We start from the raw sequence: 18,321 nt of genomic DNA on the forward strand, positions 1-18,321 counted from the left end.
GCACCTCGACTTCTTCCCCGGAGCTCGGGAATGTTCCCGGAACTTAATAACCTCCTCGACACCGCCCCTGACAGGCCGGAGCAGGTTAGAGGTCGTGCGGGACGCGGGGGAGCGTGGTGCAGAGGTGCATCCGGGATACGCGCGCGACCCGGCGGCACAGGCACGCTCGCTTCCTGCCACGGGATATCTGGGAGTTGTAGTTTGTGGAGGCCCGCCTGGGCTTGGCGTGGAGACTATGGCCCGCGGGAGGGTGGGTTCGTGGGACTTGCATTTTCTAACAGGCCGCGCCATCCTTTCAAGTTCCAGGAGTCTTTGGCCCACCCTCTGCCCAGCTTGCCCCTTGTGCGGGAAACCCTGTACGTGCTCACGAGGGTGAGGGTCCCCGGCGCCCTGAACAGGCTTGAAAAGATGGGGGCGTCTCAGCGATCTTCACGGGACCAGCTTCCTGGGCTCCCGGAGCCCCCGGGCTGCCGCCCCGTCTGTGTTCCTTCTGTACCGCCACCCCGGGCAGTCGGGTCTTCACCCTTTTGCATTCCCGGACTCCTCGATCTTCATTTGCACGCATCTCGACCTTCCTCCATAATCTTGTGTTGCTCACGAAATAAGCTCCTCCTTTGGATACCCACAGGGTCGCCTGCTAAGTCTTCCGCTAACGCTTTTCGTGGTGAATCTCAGCGGCCCAGCAGGTGCTGCCCGGCCATGTCTCCAGGTGGCCCTGCGTACCCTGCTGGCCGCATTTACCCAGTGCTTACACAGCTCAGCTCTGGCCAGGAAGTGATAGCTCGAGGAGAGGAACCTCCTGAGTCTGACAACTTGGTCTTGTGTATTTTGTTGATAAGTTAGAAAGGGGGGGAAAAAAATCAACCAGCCTGGGTGCCAGAGAATTGGCCAGAGCCAGCCAGGTAGCTGTTGCCATTAACAATCTCTCCAGGACTCAGCACACCATGGCGTGGCCTCAAGCAGAGAGTCCGGGAGATCTTTGTGAACGTAGCCTTTCTCCCCTGTCCCCGACCGTACAAGGCAGGGTTGGCATCGCAGTGGCAAAGCAGGAAGGAACTGTGGCCAGAAGACCTTGTTTGGGAGGGCCCTCCAGGCCAGCGGCCTGTGATTCTCACTGATGTCTGATATGTAAAAAGCTCCTTCATTTCACACCTGGGTCTGGGGACCTTTGAATCACTGTGGTGAGGTGAGGGGCGAGGAAGAAAGGGAGTTTTATTCTGTGGTTTTGCCATGGGAAAGTGGAGGTGGGGTTGCTTCATGCTTCATAGTGGTCCCTAGTCATTTTTGGGTTGTTATTTTGTGATCTCGACTCGTTCTGTATGTCGTGGGAAGATATGTTCTCCAGCTGTGGAGATGGAGGGGTGTCCCAGTGATGCTTTCTGCCCTGGGTTACCCTCTTTCCAGGCCGCCTCATCTTGGTGTGTTTTTGCTTTTTAGGGGACACTGACTCTGCTCTGTGACGCCAAGACCGATGGCAGCTTCCTTGTGCATCACTTTCTCTCCTTCTACCTCAGAGGTAACAGACTTGCTGATTCAGTAGAGGTAACAGACAGACCAAAGACTGGAGCAGGAAGCGATGAGAAGAGGGCCTGGCCCGCTAGTCAAGACTTCAGTGTTGGTGTGGCCACGGGCTGTGTGATTAGGCAACAGCTGACTAGCCCGTCCACTTCCCACCATCCCCTCCTGAGAGCGCCAGGTGCCCATGGACCACGCGGCCGCCTTCCCTTTCCCACCGTGTGCAGTGGTGCTCTCTGTGAGGCCTGTTAGCCATCTCCCGGCCTCCGGTCCTTGAGGGCTATGGGTGCTCAACGCCATTGACACTGGGCCCCAGCTGCTTGAGGAACATGGCCACTGCAGTTTCTTCCCGGAAATAGAAATAGGAAGTCAACCAGTGGATGCAAGGAGGCAGAACTGATACATAGCAGAAAAAGTCCGTTTTAGATTTTAGAGTTGTTAGGTTGCAGATCCACATCTTGGCTTTTTGTTCTAAACGTGTGAACAGTGTGTTTCTGTTTTCTAGCTAACTGTAAAGTCTGCTTTGTGGCGCTCCTCCAGTCCTTCAGTCACTATAATGTCGTGGGACAGAAGCTGGTAAGCAGGTTCAACCTCTGTGCGGAGCGCCCCGGGCCTTCCTGTGGGGGTGGGGAATTTAGCAGATCTTGGGATCCTGAAGAGTTCATGGCTGGTGGGCGTCAGTTCACTGTCCCCTTCTCCTGATTCTCCGCTTGTGAAGGTTTTCTTCTCAACAGCAACTTCAGTCTCAGGCCCGAGTTGGAGATCATGGTTTAGTCCACTGCCAGATTGGGGGCTTCCCAGTGCGCCTCCATAAGTCTGGGGTGTGAGACCCAGTTGTGGGGACAAGCACTTTTGTTGGGTGACCTTGATCTTATCGTGATGTGGGCTGATGAGATTAAGATGGGCAGAAGGTTGGGGGGAAGCACCTGACCTAGCCTGGACTGTGACCTGTGACCTATGACCTGTTTACAGCTTGCAAGCGGGAGCTGAAGAGAAACAGGCAGCGGTGGGTTTTGCTTCTGCTTGTAATTATTATTGTTAGATCATGGTTAGGGAGAGAACCAGGCCACCCATCAGCATTGACCTTGAAATGTGGGCCAATTCACTGCCTCCTCTCTACTGGAAGGAAGGAGGGAAGAGAGGATGCCAGAGAAGGGTGACCTTGGTCTCAGCCATTCTTGGCAGAGGAGGGACAAGTGCTGGAAGTGAGGGCGAGGACCCGGGAGCAGAGTCTGGGCAGGAGCACATCACTTCTGGGGCATCTGAAGCGCTGCTGCAGCTCTGGCATCTGTGTTCCAGCCGAGGAAGCCATCTGCTTCCATTCATAGAGGGGCTTTTGCTGTTTGCTTTTCCTTTTGCACTGTCATTACAGCGGGAATGGCATACACAAGCCCTGGGGAGTGAGGTGCTAGAGTGGGAGTGCCTCTCCCCGAGCAGTCTCCTGTGGAACACGGGCAGCAATGAGGGTCAGGACCCTCGTTTGATTGATTCACTCCCCAAGTGGCTGCAGTGGCCGGACCTGTGCCAATCCGAAGCCGGGAACCCGAAGCCTCTTCCGGGTTTCCCACACAGATGCAGGGTCCCAAGACTTGGGCCGTCCTTGACTGCTTTCCCAGGCCACAAGCAGGGAGCTGGATGGGAAGCAGGGCTGCCAGGATTAGAACCAGTGCCCATGTGAGCAAGTTGAGGACTTTAGCCACTAAGCTACTGCACTGGGCGCAGTTCTTTTCTTTTTATTCTCCTCACCTGCTGGTGGAAGATGAGAAAGGACCATTTCTTGTTGTTAAACTAGATTAGCACCTGGAATGGGGAATGATCTGGCATTTTCTAGACTTGGAGCACTCCAATCATCACATTATTGTTTGCCTTTTATTGTTCTTCAGTATGCTTAATTTTATAAGTACATACCATTCAAAATGAAAATTCACATCACTGCTACAAGTTGAAAAACAACATTGGGTAATGGCCTCCAACTTTTTTTTTTTTTTAATGGGAGTAGTAAATGGAGGTGCACGTAAGAAGAGCAGAGGATTGTGGGGCAGGAGCGTGCTGGTGGAGGCACAGGCCTGAGGGAGGCGTGGATGGGTGACTGGGGTCGGGTTGGGGGTGGGCTCCTCGGCCAGCGTGGTCACTTCCTCCCCTCTCCATCCCGCTCAGGGCGTCAGCCTGACCGCGGCACGGGAGCGAGGGCAGCTGGTGTTCCTTGAGGGTCTCCGGTCCTCGGTGGACATCTTCTTTCAGGCTCAGGAAGATCCACACCCACTGCAGTTCCTCAGGTCAGTCAGCCGGCCAGGGGCACAGCCCGAAAGTGCCCAGCTGGCAGGTATGCCCAGACACCAGGGCTGCTGTGTGACACTTCTGCTGGTGCTACAGCCTTGTGGGAAGGCGCTTGGTCCTGGCTGTGGGCCGAGCTTTGTCCCCAGAGCAGTAGGAAGTGTCGTTCCCTGGCAGTACAGTAGAACGAGATGCTTTGATCTCCAGCCCTGGCTTAAATTCCTCAGCACATGCCTTTGCTCTGTTCTTGGCTGGATGCAGGATCAGCAAACTAGGGGCTGTGGGCCAGTGTCCTGGATCCAGAAATGATGTAGTATTGGAGCACAGCTATGTTCCTTTACTGGTGTGCTGTCCCTGCCTGTTTTGCAATAAAGTAACGTGAAGAGTTCAGACAGAGACCATGTGACCTGCAAGTCTAAATGTTTATTATCTGGTAGTGTGTGTGTTTAGTGTATTTTGTGCTCCACCCCATCAGGGCAGTAAATGCAGGCTTCTCCTGCTTGCCCAATCTGACCTTCAAAATACCCTCAGCTCCTGGGCTCCAGGCTCAGTGTCTCTTAAGGCCACAGAGATGTTTATTCTGTGTCCTCCAGTTTTTTTCTTTTTGTTTGTTTGTTTTAATTTATTTTAATTTGTTTGAGGAACAGAGTTAATAGACAAGGGGAAAGAGCTTCCTCTGGGTTTCCCAAGTGAGCGTAGGGACCCAAGCACTTGGGCCATCCTCTGTTGATTTCCCAGGCATATTAGCAGGGAGCTGGATTGGAAGTACAGTGACTGGGTTTTGAACTGTTGTCCACATTGGACACTGACATTGCAGGCGGCAGCTTAAGCTACCGTGCCATGATGCAGGTCCCTGTGTCCTGCAATTTCTAACACAGTACTGTGCACTTAGGAGGCTTCAGGCAACGTTTGAACCAAAGTGAACCTGACTCGGCTCGCGCCTGCATGCCGTTTCTCTTTCAGATTGAGATCCCTGGTGCCAAAACAGTGCCATGGTTCTTGACCTCCTCTAGCCCTGCCGCTGGTCCCGTGTCCACATTTGTAGAGAAGAGTGAGGTCTGATGACTTTTGTCCTTTGTCTCTAGGGAGGCCAATGCTGGGGACCTGAAACCATTGTACACGTTTGTGAAGGAGGCCCTGACACCCACAGATAGTGGGAAGGCTGTGTGGCGGTGCCCGGTGTTGCTGGTGGACGACCTCAGTGTGTTGCTGAGCCTGGGTGTGGGTGCGGTGGCCGTGCTGGACTTTGTCCACTACTGCAGAGCGACCGTGTGCGGGGACCTGAAGGTGAGAGCCGCTCTCCGCTGTCACCTGTGACCTCCCAAGCTCAGAAAGGCTCAGGCTTGTGTAGTGATGGCTTGGTTTATTTGCTTGGAGTATTGGCTTCACCCTGGCGGGCCAAGAAACCTCTTGGTCTACCCTCACTGCTCCTGCTTAGTTGCTATTGCTGACCAATAAATCTCTCAAAATTAAAAGGACAGTTGGCACTGTGTCCAGTGGGACTGCTCCCATGTGATGTTGCCACAGGCCCACCTCTGCCACACATTGCCAGTGTATCCTGGCTAAAGACATTGTCATCTCTGAGTGTATTTTTTGTTCTTTCAAGATTTCTTTATTTTTGTTTGAGAGACTGAGAGAGAGGAGAAAGAGAGAAGTCTTCACCCACTGGTTCACTTCCTAGATAGCCATATATCAGCAGAGCCAAGCTGTTCTGAAGCCAGGAGCCAGGGGCTTCTTCTAGGTCTCTTATATGGATGTAGGGGCCTGAGGCCTTGGTTCCATTTTCTGCTGCTTTTCCAGGCCATAACCAGGGAGCTGGATCTGAAGTGGAGTCCATATGGGATCCCAACACTATAGGTGAAAAGTTAGCTTTCGCCACTGTACCAGTGCCCCAGAGTATATGCTGGAGTCAGTTGAAATGACAGTTATGATCTGCTTTAAACATGAATTATGAGGGGCTAGCATGATGGCTCAACTGGCTAATCCTTCACCTATAAGCCCCAGCATCCCATATGGGTACTGGTTTATGTCCCAGCTGCTCCACTTCCCATCCAGCTCCCTGCTTGTGGCCTTGGAGAGCAGCAGAAAATGACCCAAGTGCTTGGGTTCCAGCACCCAGGTAGGAGACCTGGAAGAACCTTTTGGCTCCTGGCATTGGATCAGCTCAGCTCTGGTTGTTGGGGCCATTTGGGGAGTGAATCAGTAGATGGAAGCCTCTCTCTTTGTCTTTCCTCCTCTCTGTAAATTTGCCTTTCCAACAAAAATAAATAAATCTTAAAAACAATTTTTTTTTGAAATAAATAAAATTGTGAAGTGCAGTATGAGGCAAAGACATCAGGTAGAATCTTTCTTACCAAATTATGAGGCCAAAATGAAGGCTTTGCCATGACAGATTTTAATAATTACAAGAGACCAACCAGTGAGGCAAGAATGGCTGTGGTACCTGTGTCACAGGTGCCTGACTGCAGGATGTGAACAAGACAGGGCTTGTGACTGCTAGCACAGCCCCCTGTGGTTGCCACTCAGCTGCAGGGGAAGGTGTGGTCAGAAGCACTGCCTGATGTAGGCCTGGTGTGGTCAGGCCAAGAAGACAGCGCAGTGCAGGGAGATGCTGCAGGGGCCTGGGTTTAAGCAGTGTGTGCTGAGCACCTCCCGGACAGACTGCTGCCAGAAGTTCTGTTCAGACGACTGTTGAGGCTGACATGGCTACCATCCTGCACCAGGAACCAGGGTGATGTGGAAAGGATGAAAAGGACAGGAAATGAAGGCTTGGAGGGCCCTGTCAAGGTGAAGGATAAGGGACATGTAGTCAGAGCAGCCTGATGGCTGGCTGCCTCCCATCCTCTTGGTCAGTTCTGTCTGCCTCAGAATCCCCACCTCTCGTGCCTCGTCCCTGCTGTATGACCTGGTACACAGTCAGTGCTCAGGACCCACTAACTGGATGAACTGGTGCCTGGGGCAACAGTGGCATTTTTCACAACATTCAGAAATTCAAGGCAAGGGAGTCAGCTTGGGTTTAGGTGACTAGACCAGAAATACAGGCTGGACGTGTCTAGTAGAAGGGTGGGATTCCTGTGGGCGGGGGTCCTTCCTGCAGGAGGGCTGAGTGTGCAGAGGCAGGAGGGTGGTCTGTGAGAGGAGGTACGGGGGGTGTATGAGGGTCTCAGGCTCCCTGGTGTCCTTCCAGTCAGGAATAGGTTTCCACCTTGTTTTGTAGGGAAACATGGTGGCCCTCGTGCACGAGAGCAGAGACGTGGAGGATGAGGACAATGACATCCTGCTGAATGGGCTCAGTCATCAGAGCCACCTCATCCTGCGGGCCGAGGGCCTGGCCACTGGCTTCTGCAGGGACGTGCATGGGCAGGTAATGGGCCAGGCCGGGGGCTCACTGGGCCACAGCTGCCCTGCCTGAGTTCAGACCTCAGGGACGGGAGCATCAGGCCTGCGGGATTAAGGAGAGCGAACCCTAAAGGGCAGCCAGCTTTCTGAAGTGGGACCCAGGGCCCAGGCTGTGAATGACAGCGTAAGTCCTCTGCAGCCTGCTGCAGCCTTCTGCAACCTCGGCAAGTTCAGGTCAGCCCTGGGCAAGGGATGTGGCCGTGGACTTGTGTTGCTGCCTCTTCTGGAGTGTTTAGGGCACTTGGGCAGCAGCTGAGAGGTCTGCCCTAGGAAGGAAGGGTGCTCCCACCCCTGGGACAGGGCCTGTGTGGCTCTGTGTCCTCTGACACTGCTGTGCCTGCCCCACAGCTGCCCGGTTACCTTTTTCTTTCAAGATTGATTGGTTGATTTGAAAAGCAGAGGGAGAGGGAGAAAGGGAAAAGTCACACAGAGGATCTTCTGTCTGCTGATTTACTTTCAAAATGGCCGCAGCAGCCCGAGTTGGGACAGCTCAAAGCCAGAAGGCAGGAGCTTCTCCCCGGCCTCTCATGTTGGCAGTGGCCTGAGCTCCCCAGCTGCCTCTGGCATCTTTCCCAGATGCGTTAGTAAGGAGGCGGATCAGAACTGGAACAGCCAGGGCTCAAACTAGCTCTCCCATACAGGTCCTACTTTGCAGGTGGCAGCCTAGCCCCCTGGGCTATAACACCAGCACTGGTTACCATCATTTTTTTTTTTTTTAAGATTTATTTATTTTTATTGGAAAGTCAGATATACAGAGAGGAGGAGAGAGAGAGAGAAAGATCTTCTGTCTGATGATTCACTCCCCAAGCAGCCACAATGGCCAGACCTGCACCAGTCCAAAGCCAGGAGTCCAGAGCCTCTTCTGGTTCTCCCATACGGGTGCAGGGTCCTAAGGCTTTCCCAGGCCACAAACAGGGAACTGGATGGGAAGTGGGGCTGCTGGGATTGGAACCAGCGCCCATATGGGTGCAAGGCAAGGACTCTAGTCACTAAGCTGTTATGCTGGACCCCTTTTAAAAAAATTTTAATTTCGGGCCCGGTGGCGTGGCCTAGCGGCTAAAGTCCTCACCTTGAATGCCCCGGGATCCCATATGGGTGCCGGTTCTAGTCCCGGCAGCTCCACTTCCCATCCAGCTCCCTGCTTGTGGCCTGGGAAAGCAGTCGAGGACGGCCCAATGCATTGGGACCCTGCACCCGTGTGGGAGGCCCTGAAGAGGTTCCTGGTTCCTGACATCGGATCGGCGCGCACCGGCCTGTTGCAGCTCACTTGGGGAGTGAATCATCGGACGGAAGATCTTCCTCTCTGTCTCTCCTCCTCTGTGTATATCTGGCTGTAATAAAACGAATAAATCTTAAAAAAAAAATTTAATTTCAAAAAAAATTTGATGGTGATTACACAGTTGAGAAGGATGCTTGCCTATGTGGACTACTGATTAGGGTGGGAAGGGTCGAGGAATAAGAGGTGAATGAGACTATTGTTTCCAATTTTCTTTTTTTCCTTTATCTGAGGAAGTGGGAAGAGAAGGAGAGAGTTGCCCCAGCACCCTAACTGCATTAGTATGCAGGGTTAGTCAACCGGTGTCATCCCACTCAGAATAGCAAAGGGAAGTAGGTGGAAATGTTTAAGTGGTTTTTCTCAGGAGCACTTTTTTCCATATCATATTTTTTGTATTGAGCAATTGTGACTTTTGACACACAAGGGTCACTTTTGTTTCTGGTTGGCTGACCATAAACTGCATCTTAAGAAGCAGCCCCATCGCTGCATGGCGTGTCCCACTGTGATCCCAGAAGCCACAGTCGAAGGCCACGGTCAGCGAGTGCAGGGTGGGATTCCCAGGACGCAGGTGCGTGGGGTGGCTGCCACTCTCTCATTCTCTTCCGTCTCTGTAGCTCAGGATCCTGAGGAGGCAGGCGTCACGGTCCACAGCGCGGCAGGAGAGGAGCCTCACCTACCAGTACAAGATCCAGGATAAGAACGTGTTATTTTTCGCCAAAGGAATGTCTCCGGCAGTGCTGTGACTTGCTTGACAAGTAGTTGGTGTGCCCTTGACTGCTCAGAGAGGTGGAAGGTGGCGCGTCCAAGCGGGAACGGGTCTTTACACCTTCATGCTGATATTTCAGGCTGGGCTGTCAGCTCCACAGGGACCTGGCCACGTTGCTGGGTGCGGCCAGCATGTGCCTCTGCTCCCCTGTGCCCTGAGTAGAAAGCCCCATGGGGGTCCCTGATTCGGCCTGTTCTGGAAGGGAGGCTACATGTTGAATCCCAATGAAAGGAACCTTTGCAGCCTTTCTTGTAAATGCTCTTTGTCCCTGGCTGCCTGTTTTTGGCGATTTGTCTCATAAAGCCAGAGTGCACATGAATGTGCCGTCCAGGAGACAGGCCTGGGGGCAGGTGTCCACCCAGCGTGGCAGTTAGTGTAATCATGACTGGAATAAAGTGAATTCCCATACCAAGACCTCCCCATCGATTGTCTGTTTCTCTGCCACTCTCTTTCTTCTAATTTTTTAAATTTGAGAGACAGAGAAAGCTGATTCATTCCTCAGACGCCCAAGATGGCCTCCTGGGCAGGACAAAACAGGGATCCAGGGACTCCCCTGGTCGGACCCATGGGTGGCAGGAAGCCAGTCATGTGAACCTTCACTGTTCTACACCCAGGAAGGTGGGTGCAGATCCAGAGCTGGGAGTTGAACCCGGGGACCCTGGTAGGATGCGGGATTCAGACATCCTAACCAGCATTTTCACCAGTGGGCCACAGGCCCACTGTTGGATTATCTCTTGGTTTTGACCTTCATCTCGCCAAATCCTTGGTCATGTGAGGCCCTACATAAGGCAGAAGAGTGCAGTGTCTCGGTGAGAAGGGAAAGGAGTGTTCGTGCAAGATGGGGCCTCAGCCAGGGTCAGGTGCTTCACTCCAGGAAGACCACAGGAAGTGCGCTCTCACCCTAGCAGCCCGTGGAGGACAGCTTACCCACTCAGCTGCCCAGAGTGGCCACCAGAGGTATTCTCCGAAGGTGGGTGCAAGACTTTGTATGTCAATTATACCACAATGAACTTGACTTTAAAGTAAAGGGGGCCCGGTGCGATAGCGTAGTGGTTAAGGTCCTTGCCTTGAACGTGCCAGGATCCCATATGGGTGCCGGTTCTAATCCCGGTGGCCCTGCTCCCCATCCAGCTCCTTCCTTGTGGCCTGAGAAAGCAGTCGAGGACGGCCCAATGCTTTAGGACCCTGCACCTGCGTGGGGTGACCTGGAAGAGGCTCCTGGCTTCGGATTGGCTTAGCTCCAGCCATTGCAGCTGCTTGGGGAGTGAATCATCGGACAGAAGATCTTTCTGTGTCTGCTCTCTGTATATCTGCCTTTTCAATAAAAATAAATAAATCTTTAAAAAAAGGTGAAGGGCCCGGCGTGGTAGCCTAATGGCTAGAGTCCTCGCCTTGCACGTTCTTTAATCCCATATGGGCACTGGTTCTAATCCTGGCAGTACTGCTTTTCCAGCTCTCTGCTTGTGCCTTGGGAAAGCAGTTGAGGACGGCCCAAAGCCTTGGGACCCTGCACCCACGTGGGAGACCTGGAGGAAGAGGCTCCAGACTGCTGGCTACAGATTGATCGGCTCAGCTCCAGCTATTGCGGCCAATTGGGAAGTGAATCAGTGAACAGAAGATCTTCCTCTTTGTCTCTCCTCTTCTCTGTATATCTGACTTTCCAATAATAATAAAATAAATCTTTAAAAAAAAAAGTAAAATGAAGGACTAACACTGTTGTGTAGTATATCAAGGAGCATCTTTATCAATTGTTTAATTCATATTTTAAAGACAAAGAGAAAGATCTTCCATCCGCTGGTTTACTCCCCAAGTGGCCACAACAGCCAGAGATGAGCCAGTCCAAAGCCAGGAGCCTGGAGCCTCTTCCAAGTCTCCCATGCACGTGCAGGGTCCCAAGGCTTTGGGCTGTCCTCGACTGCTTTCCCAGGCCACAAGCAGGGAGCTTCATGGGAAGCACGGTTGCCGGGATTAGAACTAGCATGCATATGGGTTCCCAGTGTTTTCAAGGTGAGGGCTTTAGCTGCTAGGCCACCACGCTGGGCTCAGCAGTGAATCTTACAGGCTTCTGTTTAAGCTGGTGTGGATCATGCTCACGTACACTCTACTGACTGTGTAAGACACATGGCTATAGTGCACTCTCCCTGTGAGGAGACACCCAGCCACTTGTCAATGGGTGCAGTGTGTGTGTGTGTGTGTGTGTGTGTGTGTGAGTGTGCGCACTCGGGATCCACTTACAGGGAAAGGAGCAGTGGAACCAACAGGGATGACTTTACTCGAGGTGTTTAACCTCTCTAGGCCTGTTGCCTCATCTATAGGATGGAGAGGCTGTGGTGCCTAAGATAAGGGGTTTGTAGGGTTTGGGGGATCAGAAAGTGAAGACAAGAAAGTAGGCCTTGGACATGATTCCAGCATCAGCCGCTGCTGCAAACAACAACCAACAAGGTGCTGCCCAGGGACCATGCTCTGGGGGATTGTTGCTCCTCTTGCCCTTGGGCCATTTGGAAGCTTGGTGGCTTTGGGTGCTTTCGGTGGTGGCTGTACCAGCATGTCTTGGCAGCCATTGCTAAAGCTCTGGATGCCACAGCTGTCACATCCTTAAACTGGGGTTTATCTTATCTGCCCCTAAGGACCATCAGGAGCCTGATATGAGATAGGACTATAATGAGAGTATATAGCAGAGCCTGCCTCTGGCAGGAACCCAGCAACTTAATAACCCTTAGGCTGCCTGTAAAATTTGTTTAGAGGTTTATGTTAAGACAGGTTCTTTATTGCAGGAATTAACTTATTATATCCTTGGTGTCTGACATGGGAGGAGCTTGGTAGGTAAAAAAAAAAGCCTCAGTGAATGTGGTCATATAGCATGTTAAACTTCTGTTCCCCCCGCATCTGCTGCACCAGCTTCCCAGATGAGAACTGGTTCAAATCCTGACTGCCCCACTTCTGATCTAGTTCCCTGCTAAGCAGCAAAACATGGCCCAAGTGCTTGGGCCCCTGCATCCAGGTTAGAAATCTAGATACAGCTTCTGGAGTCAACCTGGCCCAGCCCTGTCTTGTAGCCGTTGGGGAGTGAACAAGCAGATGGAAGAGTTTCTCTGTATTTGTGATTTTCAAATATATAAATAAATAATATTTTTTCTAAAGATTTATTTTTACTGGAAAGCAGATCTACAGAGAAGGAAATAGAGAGATGTTCTATCTGCTGGAATCCCCAAGTGACCGCAAGAGCCAGAGCTGAGCTGATTAGGAGCCAGGAGCCAGGAGCTTCTTCTGGGTCTCCCATGCGCGTGTAGGGTTCCGAGGCTTTTGGCCGTTCTCAACTGCTTTCCCAGGCCATAAGTCTGGAGCTGGATGGGAAGTGGAGGAGCTGGGACACGAACCACCGCTCATAGGAGATTCTAGTGCATGCAAGGTGAGGATTTAGCCACCAGGCTGCTGCGCTGGGCCCAATAAGGCTTTAAAAAAATTATCAAGGTCATGTTTCAAGTTGGAGGCAGGTATTCTGGCACAGTGGGTTGATTCACTATGTCTGCATCCTGTATTGTAGTGCCTGGGGGTTCAAGTTTTACCCCTGCTGCTTTTTTTTGTTTAAGAATTTTTTTTTTTTATTGGAAAGGCAGATTTACAGAGAGGAGATGGAGAGAAAGGTTTTCTGTCTGCTCGTACATTCCCCAAGTGGCTGCAACAGCTGGAGCTAAGCTGATCTGAAGCCAGGAGCCAGGAGCTTTTACCTGTCCCCCACCCCTGCCCTGCCACCCAAGTTTCCCACATAGGAGCAGTGTCCCAAAGCTTTGGGCCATCCTCTATTGCTTTCTCAGGCCACAAGCAGGGAGCTGGATGGGAAGTGGAGCAAGTGCCACTTCTGACACCTATATAGGATCCCGACATGTATGTAAGGCAAAGATTTAGCCACTGAGCCGTTGTGCCGGGTCATTACGCCTGCTCTGAGCAGGGTTCCTTCCAGCGCACCTGGGAGGAAGCAGATGCCGCTTCAGCAGTGAGAGCTGGCTGGAGTTCCTGTCTCCTGGTGTAGTGTGTTGCAGGCATTTGGGGAGTGAGCTAGCAGATGGAAAGAACTTGGTCTCTGTCTTTCTCTGTGACTTACGTTTCTAATAAATGTTTTTTTTTTTAAAGATTTATTTATTTTGTTACAAAGTCAGATATACAGAGAGAAGGAGAGACAGAGAGGAGGATCTTCCGTCCGATGATTCACTCACCAAGTGAGCCGCGACGGCCGGTGCGCGCTGATCCGATGCCCGGAACCAGGAACCTCCTCCGGGTCTCCCACGCGGGTGCAGGGTCCCAAAGCTTTGGGCCGTCCTCAACTGCTTTCCCATGCCACATGCAGGGAGCTGGATGGGAAGCTAGGCTGCCGGGATTAGAACCGGCGCCCATATGGGATCCCGGGGTTTACAAGGTGAGGACTTTAGCCACTAGGCCACGCCGCCGGGCCCTCTAATAAATGTTTTGTGAAAAGTGTTGCATCTTGGTTCCTGAGGTTAATGCTTCCAGCTCCTGTCAGAATGCAGAAAGGCCTTTCAATGCGGATTTTTCTACTTGACCACATCGCCAGCTGCCGTCACCGATGCCTAATTCATGGCAAGCTATTCCAAAAACAGATCCACGTGTGTGACTGACGCTGAGGCAGCTGGGGGCGGTCTGTGTAGTCACCTGCGCAGACCCTGACCCAGGGCAGTTTCTCCGTATCCTTGGGCATAATCTCTCTAGAGGAAGGATTATTATTTTTGCTTTCAATTTGAGATTTTTCTTCTGATAAGATTTATTTATTTGAAAGGCAGGGAAGAGAAAGGTGGGGGGGGGGGGGGGGAGATTTCCCAACCACTGGTTCACTCTGCAAATACTCGGCCAGAGCTGGACCAGGTGAAGCCCGGAACTGCACCCAGATCTTCCCCAGGAGTGGCTGAGTGGCGGGAACCCAGGTGCCTGCGCTGTTCCCCCCAGGCTGCCTGGCTCGTTAGCAAGAAGCTGGAAGGTAGGCAGAGGAACCAAGGGGTAAGCGCTATGGCACACGGGGGACTGAAGCAGGGGTCTCACAGGCTGCAGCACAACTGCCCCCAAGACTTCTGTCAAAGTCCGCACAGCTTGTGCTTTTCAAGGTTGTTCTGAGGGTTAGCTGAGATGAATGGGCCCTGGGTAGAAGGTCAGGTAGTGAGAATTTACATCATTTCCTTTTTTAGGAAAAAAAAAGATTTATTTGAAAGGCAGAGTTACAGGGAGAAAGAACTTTCATCTGCTGGCTCTCATGGGATGGTCGGCGCTGAATTAAAAGGAAAGATGTTTTAGGTAAGCGTGAGAAACTAAGCAACGCACCTGAAGTGCTGAACGGTTGGTTTTATCCCCTATCTTAAGCAAGGGCTTAGGATGGAGCCACAACAGGCAGGGTTTGGATAAGGCTTGGCCGTGCGCGCGCAGCCCGCCCTTCTGCTCCGGGCACCGGCCTGCCCGCGGTCTGCAGCGATGCCAAGGGAAGGGGTCGGCGGGGAGGGCTTGGCTCAGCACGGTCCAGTCCCGTCCAGCACACTCGGCCGCCTCTGCTCTGCGGAGACTAGGCAGTGCAGCCGGCATCTCCAGCGGTGCGCCCCGTGGCCGCCGGAGGGCGTGCGGGAGCCGCGGGCGGGGCTCGACTGCGCCTGCGCACGTCGCCGCCGGGAGCGCGTGTGGAGAAGGAGGCAGGGCGAGAGGGGAAAGGTAGGAGGTGAGAGGTGAAGGGGCAGCGGGCTGCGCGGGCGCCGGGCGGCGGGGAGGGACAGGGAGAGCGCTGCTCGCTGGACCGCGGGCCCCGAGGGCGCACGCCGCGCCCTGACGCCGTCGCCGCCCGGGAGCCGCGGCCGCCACAGGTACCGCGACGCGCGTCCCCGCGGGCCCCGGCGGAGGCCTCCGGCCGCGCGGACCGCCGAGTTCCGGGTAGGGGCCGCGGGCGTTCGGGGCGCGCGGGCGTGGGCGCTGTCCAGCAGCCGTGCGGCACGGCCGGCCCGGGAGCCCGCGGCCTCGCCGGGGGCCTGTCCGCCCCCGTGCCCGCGCGCCGTCGCTCGGCTGTGCCCACCGCCTCGCCCCGACCCCGTCGTCCTCCCGGTCCTCAGGGGTCGCCGCCCAAACGGGGCGTGTGTGTGTGTCGGGGGGAGAGGGGTGGGGGGACTCGCGCCTTAGGGACCGGCCGGCCCCAACAGCTGTGGGTTCTAGAACGTGCTGTGGGTGTGCAGTGCTGTGGAGAGCGTGCTGTCCACCCGTGTCCATGTGGGCAGGTGTGAGGCGCGGTGCTGCTTTCCTCGGGGTATGTTGGGGGATGGGGGGTCGGGGGGCTGCGGCAGCGACCCAAGCTTTTTTATTTTTGTTCTTACTTTTTTTCTTTTTTGCTCACTATGGTGGCTTCTGTTTACTTCTAGGAGGGTGTAGTGACTCGGGCGGCCGTGGGATTCTCAGTGCGTTCTGTGGTGCTGGTGTCAGAGCTGAGCCGCTGGGAGGTTGTGCAGATGGCTGGGCTGCAGGAGCGGTGAGCTCTGGGGGTCAGGGTTGCGGGTGCTTGGCACTCCTGCCTCCCCATCCTGACTTGGGGGGCAGTGACAGAGCCGGCTGCTGGGCTTTGGCCATCATGGCCCAAGGGAACAGAGAAGAGGTTTTCCTGGGTGACGTTGGTTGTGCGTGTTTGCTTTGGCCTGGAGTCTGTGGGTCCTGCGCCCCTAACTGTGCTGTGCTGAGGGCCACTGCTGGCGAGTGGACGTCTGGGACAGCTGCTTAGTGCTCAGTCCCCCCTCAGTGGTGCCTCTTGAAGAGTGTGTGGTCTGTCATGGGTGCTCAGGCCAGTTGGGGTTCAGATCTCCAACATGTTTGCAGCATTCCCCCCTGGGAGGCTGCTGTGGAAAAACACTCGGTGATCTCCACCTTCCTTCTTCTGGCCATGGGTTAGAGTTGGAAGAATTGGTTTTCCTGTCTTAGGGACTGGCCTGGCATTGGCGGTCTTGTCTCTGCTGCGATGTGCTTCATCGTCTTCACGGACCCCTACATGCATCCAAGTTAATTTAGTCAGGAGGAGGGTCGATATTTACACCTGGTTTATGATGAGAAATACTGTTGTAGCTTGCCTTTACTATGTGAGCATGTCAGCTCTCCAGTTGGGAAAGACCGCTGCCTGTGGGCCTCTGTCCGCGTGTACTTGGGTGTAGCTCATGTCATCAAGTGTCACCAGGCAGGTGAGCTCCCAGGGTCCTCCTCCCTCACCCCCCCATACTGGCGGATGAAACCCTTTTGGCCAGGTGGGCCTGAGCTGTGTCCATTTACAACTTGCTGCCTTCCCGGGTTGGCTGAAGAAGCAGGGTCCTGGTGATTTCTGCTGTCCGAAATAATAATTCTGGGTGATAATTACTGAGTTTGTACTGTCGGGTGCTGTGCTGGCCTGGGTGCTCTAGCGTTAGCTTATTTCACTTAATCCTCATGCTTAGCAGGTGAGATGATGTTGCTGTAGTCCTCCTACCCACTTTTTTTGTCAACTTCTGTCAGAGCCCTGGGTCAGGGAGTAATAGCAGCGCTACTTCATGCCTGTGAGTCCACTCTCTTTGCTCAGAAGCACTTTGTAAATCCCAGCTGTTAGGGTCACTTGTAAGGCTATGGCTGTGACCTGCAACCTGCTGCGTTTCCCGACCTGGCCAGCCAGGGTCGACGGTTGGGAGTGAGGCTCCTAGGTAAAGCCCTTCCACACAGCCTCTGTTGTTTGCCTAAGAATCAGGTAAAGGGTTTGCTCCTGTTGCCGTGTGTGTGTGGTTTATTTGGAAGGTGAGGCAATCACAGACACCTGTGGATCATATTCAGGGCTAGAGTGGGCTTGGCGATTTAGAGACGTTATCTGGCTGACCCTGGGTCACCACAGCTTCTGTGCTTGTTGGTCTGACCGCAGAGGTCTATTCTGTATGTGACTCTGGGACCTGCTGACCCATCCTTTTGTTGCTTCATTGGCACACCAAGGAGAGCTGATGCAGGTGGTGGGTGATGGAGGCAGCCTGGGTCTCAGACTGCAGGTCGGGGTCACTGCTGGAGGAAGATGCTTGCAGGGTTGCAGAAGGTTGTAGATGAGCTTTGCAGTGAAGACCTGAGGGAGTGTGTGCAGAAGACTTGGGGATGCTTGTTAATGTCTGAGGAAAAAGTACTGAAACTGATCTTAGCCTTTTAAACTTTTTCATTATGTGTTTTATATGTGCGTCATCACAATAGTGTATATATGTAAGTGATGTATAAGTAAGCGTGTTGAGAGTGTATATCCAACTCTTTGCTGTTGGGATTGGATGGTTAAAGTATTGGAGAACTATTGTTTCACTACTCAGAATTTTCTGAGCCTAAAATACTCAGATTGTTGGAGTGTGCCCTTTTGTTCAAAAAGTCAAGTTTGTTGTAGTTACATGTAATCAGGAAGAATAGTATTTCATATTAATAGTCACTTAAGAATTGTTCATAAAATTGCAATCATAATGTGAAAGGATCTGTTATTTGAATAGCCTATGTCAAATATAGCACCAATTTTGTTTATATATATGTATAATGATTTTTTTTATTGGTAAGGCAGATTTACAGAGAGAAGGAGAGACAGATCTTTATCTCCTGGCTAACCCCCCAAGTGGCCCCACAGCTGGAGCTGAGCCGATTTAAAACCAAGAGCCAGTAGATTCTGATGGGTCTCCTATGCAGGTGCAGGGTCCCAAGGGTTTGGGCTGTCCCCGACTGCTTTCCCAGGCCACAAGCAGGGAGCTGGATGGGAAGTGGAGTAGCCAGGATATGAACTGGTGCCCATGCGGGATCCCAGCACATGCAAGGCTATTGCGCCAGGCCTACACCAACCTTAAATTTGAAGCTGTGATTACTGTATCGCCCCTTAGACAATCCTGGAAGTTAAACATTTGTTCGTGAATCTTTAACAAAAATAAAGAGCGCATATTTAGTGTTTGAAAGGCAGTATGACAGAGAGGGAATGACTAACAGGAGGGTGGAGACAGAGTCCATTTGCTGGTATACTCCCAGATGTCCACAACAGTCAGGGCTGAGCAAGGCTAAAGCCAGGTGGCTGGAAATTCATTTAGGTCGCCCACGT

At 53.0% G+C, this 18,321-nt stretch overlaps 2 protein-coding genes across 9 annotated transcripts in view; both read left to right on the forward strand.

The window, feature by feature from the left end:
* Positions 1-14: 14 nt before the first annotated feature.
* ELP6 (elongator acetyltransferase complex subunit 6) lies at positions 15-9,642 on the forward strand. Of its 4 annotated transcripts, XM_004581426.4 has the most exons (7): positions 21-84; positions 1,438-1,516; positions 2,021-2,091; positions 3,673-3,791; positions 4,875-5,076; positions 7,007-7,153; positions 9,079-9,642. In XM_004581426.4, exons 1-7 carry the CDS (start codon positions 31-33, stop codon positions 9,205-9,207), a joined length of 801 nt encoding a protein of 266 aa, XP_004581483.2. In that variant the 5' UTR covers positions 21-30; the 3' UTR covers positions 9,208-9,642. The 4 variants fall into 4 exon arrangements, with proteins under 4 accessions (XP_058534746.1, XP_004581483.2, XP_058534748.1 ...); XM_058678763.1 differs by lacking the exon at positions 2,021-2,091 and having other exon boundaries at positions 15-84; XM_058678765.1 differs by lacking the exons at positions 21-84; positions 2,021-2,091 and adding an exon at positions 266-356.
* A 538-nt stretch (positions 9,643-10,180) lies between these two features.
* Positions 10,181-18,321, forward strand: part of SCAP (SREBF chaperone) — a 54,873-nt gene continuing 46,732 nt past the window's right edge. Inside the window, exon 1 of one of the 5 annotated variants that reach the window (XM_058678758.1) lies at positions 10,181-10,200. The gene's annotated coding sequence lies outside the window, so the exon portion shown is untranslated. The other 4 variants (XM_058678756.1, XM_058678755.1, XM_058678760.1 and 1 more) reach the window with 4 other exon arrangements.

Source organism: Ochotona princeps, chromosome 21 (assembly GCF_030435755.1).
Source record: "Ochotona princeps isolate mOchPri1 chromosome 21, mOchPri1.hap1, whole genome shotgun sequence".
NCBI classification, from domain to species: domain Eukaryota; kingdom Metazoa; phylum Chordata; class Mammalia; order Lagomorpha; family Ochotonidae; genus Ochotona; species Ochotona princeps.